A 12,288-nucleotide genomic window follows, 5' to 3' on the forward strand; every position below is an offset into this window, starting at 1 on the left:
TTTTTTTTTTTCTTCATTTTTTACCCGTTCTCCAATTATTTCTCTCTCTCTCTCTCTCTTTTTCTTTCTCTCTTACTCTTTCTATTTTTGTCTCCTGGAAAAATCGTTATTTTTGTTATATTTTTTATTATTTTTTATTTACTAGTTACCTTCGTTTCCAACAGGAGCATCAATTAAAAACAGTAATGATAATAATAATAATACTTAATAGTTGTAATAAATATGATAATAGAGTTATATTTCCACGATATAACAATTTCAAAGTATGATAAGCTTCTTAAAAGTTATTTGTTTTTTATTTTTGTTCGTCGTAATCCGATATATACCATGAACCCTGATCTTGACCTCCCTGTTTGCACACACAGTCTCATGGCCTATCCACTTCTTCACCGTTTATATCTCATACCCGTCGCTTATTTTCTCCTCGGACAAACCCTAGTTCTCCACTCTCTTATATTATATCTATGAGATATCTTATTTTTTGTTTAGTTATTGTCCAAACTCCTTAAAGTGTCTAATTAGACAAGAATGGTCAATTTTAAAATGGTCATTATAATGGCTAGAATTATTTTAATATAATTACGATAATTCATTTTTGTTCGTTCCGATGAGAGAATAATAATTATTATCGATAAAGAGATTGTTAATATAAAAAAGAAAAAAAAAAGAGAAAAAAAATAAGAAATAAGAAAAAAAAAAAGGAAGAAAGAAAGAAATAAGGAGAAAAAAAACGAGAAGAAAAGTAAAATAATTGATATGTCAATTAATTAACTCGGCAAGGAGAAATATGTATATGTATTACGTGTTCTTTTCTCGCTTTATCCATTTTTTTCCTTTTTTCGTTCTCTCCTCGTTGCGAGCTCGCATCCACTTTTTATAAGTCTTTTAATACCGCATGAAAAACAAAAATTCCTCGAATTTTTATACTCTTTCTATTACTATATGTACGTTTGTTTTCGGCGACGAAGCCCCTCCCCTCACCCTCGCGATCTACCGTATATATGTTAAGTATCATGAAGGAAAGTAGCGTTTAAAATAAAAACACGAAAATCGCTCTCCCCTTATTTGAGACATTTTTCATTTTGACGGCGTTCTTCTGTTACGCTTTATCCTTCATCTTTTACGTTCTAACGTTCTTTATTTATTTCTTATACGAACAATTGTCGACGAATATTTAAATAAATAAATAAGGGATGTGCATTCGGCAACAAAATTGTCTTCTCTATGCAAAATAGTTTCGAGGTAATAAGATTACTCATCGGTATAACGTAACGTAACGTAATATTTTTCATTTCTTTTCGTATATTGTTCAATAATTAATTGTTCATTGACGGAAGAACGAAAAATTAGAGACAATTCCGATTATAATAGAATTTTTCTAACGCGTATCTCTCTATTTGCTTTATTTTGCGTTCAAATCTCCCGCGTAAAATTCACAATCTATGACAATATGGCGGTGTATATGGCCAAATGCATTTATTTCTCGTGTACAAAACGAACGTAACGATTTTCTCTTGCTGAGCGCGAAATTTAAATATGTATATACATATATATGCGTGTGCGTGTGTGTGTGTGTTTTTGTGCGTTTGTTAGTATACATATGATACACACATGTATATGTATATATATGTATATATTAATGAATGTAAAAAAAAAAGAAAAACGAAAAAAGAATACGCCTCCTGCGTTGAGTCGGCAAAAATAAGGGGCGAGCGAAACCGTGCTTTCAAAGTTGACTTTAACGAGATATGATTTTTTCCGTTTCTGTTTAGTACGACAGTTTGTGCTCGGCGGCGGAGACAATTTGCCCGGTACGTAACTCATAACTCTCTTTTTTCTTTTCCCTCATTTTCCTAATTAAAGAAAAAGAGAATAGACAAGAAAACGTCTCTCTCTCTCTCTCTCTCTGTCTCTCTTTCTCTCTCTCTCTCTGTCTCGATATATATCTATCTATCTATTTTCTCTCTCATTATTGCGCGCGAGCTTCTTGCGATTTTTCGAATCGCAACACATTATATCTGCATACATACATACACACACATATACACACGTTCAAATTCGTAGACATATAATACTTCAATCAATTCACGCTATCATTAATTTTTTTATAACGTATTGTAGGAAAATCAAAACGGTTCGTAGCATGATTTGAAAAAATGTCAATCATTTCGACGCCATTTTGTGATCCTTACAATAAGTTTACCACGATCGGTTAAACATTAATTTTACATTTTGAATGAACATTTTGCATTCCTTGTTATTACTTTTCTTCACATTTGACCTTATGATCATTATTATATTATAATTTTTGTTAAAAATTGGTTATTTGAACAGTAATGGTAATCAGTAACAGGTAAACAAACTGTCAAGAAAGTTTAGCGTTACATATAAATTATCGTTTAAAAATTGCTTATATTAATATTCAGATATACATAAATGTGATTGGACTAAAATAATGCTACGAATTGATTTGCATTTTCCGTTAATAATATTTTCGTGTTGTCCGCCATTAATGAAAAAGTCACAGTTTCGATGCATGGTCGAGGATTAGAATGAATGTAATTATTTAATGAATTAAAAATTGATTTCAATCATTTTCTCCTCATAGTGTTCTTCGAAAAATAATGACAGAGACGAAATATTATTCTGTTTAACAGTAGTTCTAACTGTATAATATCCTCGACCAAGTGCCGAATGATGCGGATATTCATCGTACGATGATTGCAAAATGAGAAAGAACAAATAAGAAATAAGAGAATAATTTATATGTTATTTTTTTTTCTTTTCTTTTCTCTTCTCTCTTATTTCATATTATTTCGAAGCTAATCTTTTTTGTGTCTCTTTTTTTTCGTACTTTGCACAAGAAGACACAAAAAAGAAAACAATCAAGCGAACGACGAACAAAAAAACATTCAACGAATTCTAACGAATACACAATGAAATGCATACGAACAAATGTGCGTATGCGGAAAGGGGGGCACACGTACAAAATATAACGCACAAAAAAAAACACACATACAAATCACACGACACGGAACGCGTATACATTTTACATAGAGACGTAAAAATAAAACACACACGCGCGCACACACACACACACACACCCAGAGTTCCTCCTGAGCGCTATTTTTGTTTCTTTACGCTTTTTGTCTTTCATTATGATTATGATTTGCAATTATAATATATATATGGCAACATATTTTTCTATAATACAACAGTATTACGTATATATTTCAAAACGCGACAACTCGCTCTCTTTTTCTCGTTCCTTCCTACCGCGATATATATCCGTTTGATTTGAGCAATGATGATGATGATGATGATTATGATTATGATTATCATTACTATATTATTGTTATTATTATATTTGTGACAATTATGTTGATTATGGTGACTATGACGATGATAATAATTGTGCAATTGATTTAATATGATGATGGTGATAATGATGATGAGTATGATGATGAGTATGATGATGATGATGATGACGATGATGATGACGATGATGATGATGATGATAATGATGATGATGACGATGATGAAGATACAAAAAGACAAAAAAGCAACGCGGCATATTTTTGTCAAATGTAAAGAAACGAATCTGCGCGCACCGAGCCACTCACTTTTTGATTAATAAAAAACCACTGCGTCGCCGTATCGATTTCTCTCATTTTGTCGATCGAGTCGCAGGATGATGATGATGAAAACTATTTTATTCTCCGTTGAGAAAACAATCAACGACGTACACACCTATATATATATATATGTTCAATTGTAATAGAAAAATTATTTTTTCAATGGATCACATGTGGTTTAAATATTTTGTTCTTAAGTTTAAGAGTGGACGCCACGATTGTATTTTCAACGAATTTGGACAAATAACTACGATCAAAAATTAGACTCTGCAATAATAGAGTTCTAACACTTGTCGACGATTTTTGTAAAATACGGCTTTTGTCGATCGTGGTTATCTTTTCTCTATTTCTTTCTCTTTCTCTTTTTCTCTCAATTTAAAAAGAAAAACAACAAAAAAAGAAAAGAAAAAACAAACCAAATGAGACCTTATTAACATTAAAAAAAAATATTATTTTGCAATTTAAGCGACAAGGAATCGTACGACACGACAATGAAAATATTATAACTAAATTACACGCATATATCATTTAAAAACATTTACGAGGACATTTCGTCTCAGTCGCATGGGTCGTATATAAATGACGAAAATTTCAAATAACCTAATATCACAAACACATTACGATCCATGCGACACAAAACATGTTAATATTCTTTTCGTTTCTTCAAAAACCAACGAACATTTTCTATTCCTGTCGCTAAATTCGCAGATGTCTTTTATATTTCTTAACCGTTTGAGTCCCAATCAGCGCGATCGCGCTCTTCAGATGATTTTCTATCGAAAAAATGCTAGTAGGTACATTTAAAACAACATGTTAAACAATCGCTATCGCGCTGTTTAGGATGTTTCAATCGTTTTCTTCGAAATGCCTCTGGGAGTCAAACGGTTAACCATTTTAGCGCCAGAGGGCTGGGGATTTTGAACAATCGTAGCACACAGCAGCAGCACGATTACGCTGTTCATTCATTTTACCATTGTTGTATGGCGCTAAAACGGTTAAAATGACCAATTCAATTAATAATCATCGACAAAACAGCGAATAATAATCGATATCTCTTTTGTCTTTTTCTGTAATCCCGTTGTGCGCCCGCCCCGTCGACAAAAACTGTGGATCTGTCGGAACTACGAAAAGGCTTGTCGAAAGGGGTCGGTTTTATAAGGTTTGACCAGCGTGTCGAGGCCGAAAGGGCGATTCAAGAACTGAACGGGAGCGTTCCGAAGGGCTCGAGTGAGCCGATCACCGTCAAATTTGCCAACAATCCGAGCAACAACAAGGCGATACCGCCATTGGCCTATCTGGCACCCCAGGCGACACGTCGCTTTGGCGGCCCGATCCACCATCCAACTGGCCGCTTCAGGTACATTCCACTGTCGCCACTATCCAGGTACCTACGCGCCTCTACTCGCTCTACCCAAAGAATCTCGTTCTCTATTTCTTTTATATTATCACTATCTCACTGTCTCTCTCTCTTTCTCTTTCTCTTTCTCTCTCTCTCTATCTCTCTCTTATCTGTATTTATCTATTTATCTTTTCATTATAATCATTATCTTCAATTCCAACAAATTCTCTTACCTTCTTCCTAACCCGTATCATTCTTTTATTTCATCTAAACGCACTAATTCAACACACAATCGACCAAATCGATCGATCAATCCACTGGCTCTCTCGTTTCTTCCATTTTTTCCTCTCCCTTTCTCTCTCTCTCTCTATCTTTCTATCTCTTTTTCTATCTTTCTTTCTTTCTCTATCTATCTAGCTATCTTTCTCCTGTTTGTCTTATCCGTAACTTATAAACAAGAAGAAACATTTTGTCCGAACGATGCTTTTTTACTTTATTTCGATTTTTTTGTTCTTTTTTTCCACAGTCCATCCTGATCTGGCGAGTAAGAAAACGTAATAATAGAGATTAAGAAGGAGAGTCAGAGAACTCTTTTTACAAAGATTTTCTATTACTTATAACAATCGTTTAGTCAGTTTTTTCTCTTTCTCTTTCTATATTTCTCTCTCTTTCTCATTCTCTCATTCTCTCTTTCATTCTTTCTCTATCTCTCTCTTTCTTTTTCTCTTTTTCTCTAACTCGTCGTTGTTAACGTCGGAAGGAGGAGGATTGTTCGAGTTAGTGAAGAAAATTTACTTTCGTTAGTGAACGAAATTTACTTTCACGGGATTTGTGTGTGACGAGAACCCGGTCTGCCGCGAGTGCGAGACAAGAATTCATCAAATCGAACACATACTTTTCTACTTTCCTTTTTTTATTCCTTGCTATTATTATTATTATTATTATTATTATTTTATTTTTTTTATTGTTTTTCATTTCCATCTATAAAATAAAGTATTTTGCAGTAAAGCGACAATTAATGGGTTTTTTTATGCTTCCTCGAAAGAGGAGGACCTCTCGTATATATATATATAGATTTATATTTTATTTTCTTATTGTGTTTTATTTATTTATTTATTTATTTATTTATCTTTATTTCGTTTATAAATCAAAATCATGAAATTCGTTAGTTGTGGATATTAGATATTTTATTTTGTGTCGTCTAACATTGCACAAAATCCTCGTCCTTTCTACATCTTTGTGGTGGCTCTGTGATATGTTGTCTCATTTATATACACATGTACACACACGTACATGTATATTATTATTATATTCCGCTTTATATAAATATAATTATCAAATTCCCGATACCACCACCCGTTGATTAAATAACATGGAGCAAAACGATTCGTTCGATCGATCGATTTATCTCTGTTTCATCTGTTTCATCTGTTTCATCTGTTTCATTTGTGCACTAAATCGTTTATTTTCCTTCAATCTTTCTCTTTCTCTCTCTTTCTCTCTCTCTTTTTCTCCCTCTTTTTTCATTTCTCCTTTCTTTTCCAATTTTCTCCAACTTTTTGTCCTACCTTCCATCCATTTTATTTTTCTTATTTCTGTCCATCAACGTTTCTTATGTTTTTAATAACGCGTCTTTCCTTTATCGATTATATCTCACGCATACCTGTACTTATGACAGTGAACTAAATTTTAACATTACAAAAATTGATTTTATTATTTATTATAATATTATATAATTTTTTATACTTTAAAATAAATCATAAAATCAATTATTTGACAAATTTTTTCGAGTAGAATTCATCTCTACTGACTGATACATAATATGTAATACGAAAAATAAATTGCATATCTTTTTCCCACGGTTATGCACACGTATTTATAATTTTTTGAGCCATTTTGTCCGGTCACGCCTGGCCTTTTTTCGGATTCGCGATAAACATAATTCAAAAAAAAAGTAAAAAGAAAAAAAATATATCAGAAGTTAACGGAAAAAGTATGTATGAATAATAATAATAATAATAATATCCCTTTCTAAGTATATTTTGAGTAGTTAACGCTTTTGCTTTTGCTTGCGTTTTTGATCAATTAAATTTTGCCGCCCTTTTTCGTGACCCTCAAATCCACTTGTACATCAATTTTCTTTCAAAGTTTCGTTGCTCCCCCGGTTTCCTCTTTTTAATTTTCGTTCTTTCCTCTCTATCTCTCTCTCTCTCTCTCTTTCTCTCTTAATTTCTTCTCTCTTTCTCTCTCTTTCTCTCTCTCTCTCTTTCTCTCTTTTTCCTTCTCTTTCTTTCATTCCCGATTCCTAGACTCCCCCACCCCCCCAACCCCAACCCTTAGATTGATTCAAGAAACAAGAAAAAATGAGAAAAAGAACAAACGGAAGTGCGACTCATAGAAAGTAGTGAAGTATGTTTTGCATCAAAATCAAAATCCAAAATCCTACAAATTTAACAACAACAACCACAACAAAAAAAAAAGAAAAAAAAAAACAAAAAAAATAAATAGGAAGCGCCCGACTTTTATCCCGACTTTTTTGGCTCGATCCCGGAGTATCTATCTTCTTACGTTGTTCTTTTTGTGTTTTGTTTTAGCACTGGCAAGGCCATGCTTGCCATTAACAAAGGCTTACAGAGGTCAGTATTTTTTTCGTTACTACCAAAGTATGTTCCTCCCTTTTCTGTTCCATTGGTTCACTTATTTCTTGCCATTTTGTTTGATCTCTCTCTCTCTCTCTTCTCTCTTCTCTATTTCTCTTTCTCTCTCTCTCACTCTCACGCTTTTTCTATCTTTCTGTTATTTTGTGTTTTATTTTATGTTGATACCATCTGCGTGTGTTTACCTTGTTTGATTTAATTGGTCCATCGTTTTTCTTTCTTTCTTCCATCTCATTTTCTCTATTTCTTTCTCTCTCTCTCTCTCTTCTTTCTTTCTCTTTGTTCCTCTGTCTCAAACTTTCTCTAACTCTAACTCTAACTCTTTAACTTTCTATCTGTCTGTCTGTCTGTCTGATTATCTGATTGGCTGATTGTGTGACCGTCTGTTTCTCTCTCTCTTTCTCTCTCTCTTTCTCTTTCTCTCTCTTTCTCTTTCTCTCTATCTATCTTTTCTTTACACTATACTTTTTTTTCTTATCACACTTCGTACTTTTTCTCTTACGAGTATGCACACGATGCTCTCCAGTTACATGCACGCGATGACGTTACAGCTAATACGGTCGACGATGACTCCGGGGCTCTTTTTTCCTTCTTTACTTTTTTCTTTTTCTTTTTCTTTTCTTTTTCTTTTCTTTTCTTTTCTTTTTTTTTTTTTTGTTGCAAACTAAGCTACTCGAATCTATGTCGAGTGTGCCTGAAAATGGAAAGCTACAAACCCCCCTTTTACACCGATGTGCGTTTGTTACATTTCTTTTCGTTTTTGATTTTTGTTGGTTTTTGTTGGTTTTTGTTATTTTTTGATTTTGTTGTTTTTTTATTTCACCTCACGTGCATACCTACTATTTACATACATGTTTTTTCTATCCTTTTTCTTATCTTTGCTAGTAGTAACACCATATTGTAGATCGCGTTATTATTTTTGTTTGCATTCGATATCAATTAATTCGTAGTAAAGTGTCCCTAATTCTTGTTTTTTTTTTCTTTTCCCCCTTCAAATTGTTTCTTGAACTTTTTTATTACTTTTTTGTTTGTGCATTGTGTGATGCGGTTAAATTATTTTTGATTATTGTTTTATTTGTATATACGATATTAAACAAGGATAATATATTTTTTCATTCGTATTTCATTCTTATTTCCTTTTATGTTTGTTTGTTTGTTTGTTCGTTCGTTCGTTCGTTCGTTCGTTCGTTTGTTCATTAGTTTGATTGTTAGTTTGTTGTTCATATTAGTCGTTTTTGCAATAAGAAGTAGGAAAGTACGTCCCTTTCTGAGAAACTTTGAATGATATATCAGTCATTCAAAGTTTCCGCAAATATGTCATTTTATTTCTAAGTTTTATTCATTTTATCGACATTAGAGATTTTGTTAATGAGAAAAAATTCGATTAACGGTATTCAATTTGTTGGATGGTGTTTATTCCATAGGCAAATGTTTAAGAGCATAATTACTATGTATGGGCATATTTTTTGTAAAGTACTTTTGTTCAAAATCGATATTGCAATTAAATTCTGAAGAAAAAAAAAAAAAAAAAGAAGAGCCCTGGATTAGAGAAAAACATTCGGAATAACGTATCGTTGCAATAATAATTTCAATCGATTATCGAGTAATTTTAATCGGACCAATACAAACGAAGGAACAACCGTCAATTTTAAACGATACCTAATATTAATCTATTGTAACCAAAAAAAATCTATTAAATCATAAGAAAATTAATTTGATTTGATCTAATCGAATGAACAGTTACAAGAACTTATACGAGCTTGAAGAAATTAACCTTTATTATTTAATTTAATTAACCCTTTGTACTCGTACTACGAGTAAAATTAATCCGATGATTTATTCCGGCAACTCGAACATTCCAAAACAGCTGACAAGTATTTAATAACAATTTGTTGTCCCCTATAAATGAACGTATTAATAATAAACTTGAATGATTTTATATTTTCAATGGACAAAAGTTGACCAAATTTTAAATAATATTTACAATTATCGAGTTGGGGGAAGAAAATGTGAAAACAATTCCCGAGTGCGAAGGGTTAAATAATAGACAAAAAAAGAATCTTCATTAAAAAATAATATTTTCGTTTAAAAAAAGAGTATTCACGACGACGAAGATACTCACGCACTATGATTTATATTTCGTCGTGTTCCTTCGTAAGAGTCTCACCCCCTGGAGAGTCCTCCTAACGAGGACGATTCATTCCCGGTTTGAGCAAAGCACACACGAAAAAATTCTATCTCTCGTCGAGTTTTCAAATACACAAATACACTTATATCTAGAAACATTTGTGCACGCTCATCTACCGGGAAGAAAAAGAAGAAAGGGGGGGGTGGGATGTGTTGGTGGTCCACACGTGTTTTTGTCTTCCGAATATATTTTGGTATATTTCAAATGTCTCAACGTTAATAATAATAATTCATTCGATGTCAGATGCATAGTTAATTGTTAATTGTTAATCTCGGTAATTAATATTCAATACTCACCGAGATGTGCCCTGTTTTAACGCGGCTTGTGACGTCAAGTAGGTACGTACCTCTTTTAAAACATTTGTAAATATATTCGATATATCGCGATTGATCATATTTTTTCTCTTCTTTGTATTTAAAAAAAAAAAAATGAAAAAAAAGAACAATATTGTGTAATATGTGTGTGTGTGTGTGTATTTTTGATCTCTTCTTCGCCGACTGCATGTGTCGATGACAAAATTTCTATTTTTTTTTCTTTTTTTTAATTTGAAATATTTTTTTCTGATTTATTTATTTTTTTTGTCTACTTTCTTTATGAGTTCTTCTTTATTTTTTATAAGAAAACGTTTATGACTCCTTCTCGCAGGATGCATCCGACGAAGACATTCGTGTTCCGTTTTTACGTATTCAAATGATGAAAAATAGTTTTTTGATGTAGTTTATTTAGCTCTTATCGGTTTAATCTAGAATTTGAAAAGTTACATCACATTTATATCTTTCATTTATGACCTATTCTTCTACTTCATCTTTAATCAATTTTTGCATGCTCGTTTGAGAGAGTACGTTTTTTTTCTTTTCTTTTTTTTAGGTTATATTTCAGCCCTCTTTAGTCGTAACCATTGTTCATTATCTCACACGTGTTCATTTTTTTGTTTATGTTTATATATATATATATATTTGAAGGATAGCGTAAAAAAAGAGGTGCGTTTTTATTTTGGATAGTTGCAGTTATAAATCTAATGTTTTATGTAAGTTTATTTAATTATTAATGAAACGTGGGAAGGAACTTTTTGCAAGTTCGTGCAGAGAAAGAATTTTGATGTTGGAAAAAGTACCTACCCTTTTTTTACTTCTCCAATTATCGTGCTAATTGTAAGATAAATCACGGTTGAACATTTCAAGCAAAGCCGTAACTTATTAACTATTTTTTTAAATACTAAATTTATCGATAATTTATGTATACTTATTTATACCGTAACCGATGTTTTCACAAAATCTTATATTTTGTACAAATAAATTCGGAAAATAGTCGATCTGGTATTGATTTAAATAATGATAAATAAAACAATTTTTAGATAATAATAATATAATAATATTTATAATTACAATTTTGCTACTATATAAAGTCAAACGAATAAAGAATATAGAATTTTAATTGAAAATAAAAAATCGGTTATTAGAATGATTCGATTCATTTAGTGTTAAAGTTAAAATATATTCAGTACTTTACATTCTCGTGCTGTCCGTCCTTTTGTCGAAAAATGGCTATAAACAATATAATACGTAAGTATACGTATTCGTGACAGAATTATATGGCTCGCGATTCTAATCGGCAAAATGGCTCCCCGCGAAACGTAATTTTACTTAAATCGTAGTATTGATTATAAAAGGAAAGAAAAGGAAAGAAATATAAATGAAATAGAAAAAGGAAGTTGAAGGAGAAGAGCGTCCGTTTGATCGGAACGATGGAACGGTGTTGCAGGTACAGTCCGTTGGCGGGTGACCTCCTTGCGAACTCGATGCTGCCGGGTAACGCGATGAATGGTTCCGGTTGGTGCATCTTCGTCTACAACCTGGCACCCGAGACCGAGGAGAACGTCCTGTGGCAACTCTTCGGTCCTTTCGGCGCCGTCCAGTCGGTGAAGGTTATCCGGGACCTTCAGACAAACAAGTGCAAGGGTTTCGGTTTCGTAACGATGACCAATTACGAAGAGGCGGTGGTGGCTATTCAGAGCCTGAACGGTTATACCCTTGGCAATCGCGTGCTTCAGGTTAGCTTCAAGACGAACAAAAGCAAAACCGCGTAGGGCAAACAACAACAAGCAGCAGCAGCGGCAGCTGCGGCGGCAGTGGTAGCTGCCGCTGCAGCGGATGCGGTAGCGGTAGCAGCAGCAGCCTACGATCATCGTGAGCGACTCTTACGTACGGTGGCACAGCTTCCGGTAGCTTTACCAGCTCATGTCTACACCAAGAGAACCAATCATCAGCAGCACCAGCAACAACAACAACAACAACAACAACACAACCACCACCACCACCACCACCAACATCACCACCAACAGCAACAGCAACAGCAGCACCATCACCACCACTATCATCACAATCATCAGCAACAACACCAACAGCTTCACGCGGTTGGCGGTCACGTTGCTGGGAACAATAGTGCCGCCGGTAGGAGTGGTAACAATCA

General features: G+C 33.3%; 1 protein-coding gene across 7 annotated transcripts in view; it reads left to right on the forward strand.

Annotated features, from left to right (window-relative positions):
• LOC122523474 (ELAV-like protein 3) overlaps positions 1-12,065 on the forward strand; it is a 40,743-nt gene extending 28,678 nt beyond the window's left edge. For 6 of the 7 annotated variants that reach the window (XM_043645239.1, XM_043645237.1, XM_043645236.1 and 3 more), the window contains 5 exons: positions 1,773-1,811; positions 4,767-5,019; positions 7,569-7,610; positions 10,155-10,157; positions 11,581-12,065. In XM_043645239.1, coding sequence (XP_043501174.1) covers positions 1,773-1,811; positions 4,767-5,019; positions 7,569-7,610; positions 10,155-10,157; positions 11,581-11,905 — 662 coding nt within the window. In that variant the 3' untranslated portion in view covers positions 11,906-12,065. The remainder of the gene's footprint in view (positions 1-1,772; positions 1,812-4,766; positions 5,020-7,568; positions 7,611-10,154; positions 10,158-11,580) is intronic. The other variant, XM_043645240.1, reaches the window with a different exon arrangement.
• The last annotated feature ends 223 nt before the right edge of the window (positions 12,066-12,288 follow it).

The sequence above is a fragment of the Polistes fuscatus genome, unplaced genomic scaffold, assembly GCF_010416935.1.
Source record: "Polistes fuscatus isolate 324 unplaced genomic scaffold, CU_Pfus_HIC Scaffold6, whole genome shotgun sequence".
In the NCBI taxonomy this organism is placed as follows: domain Eukaryota; kingdom Metazoa; phylum Arthropoda; class Insecta; order Hymenoptera; family Vespidae; genus Polistes; species Polistes fuscatus.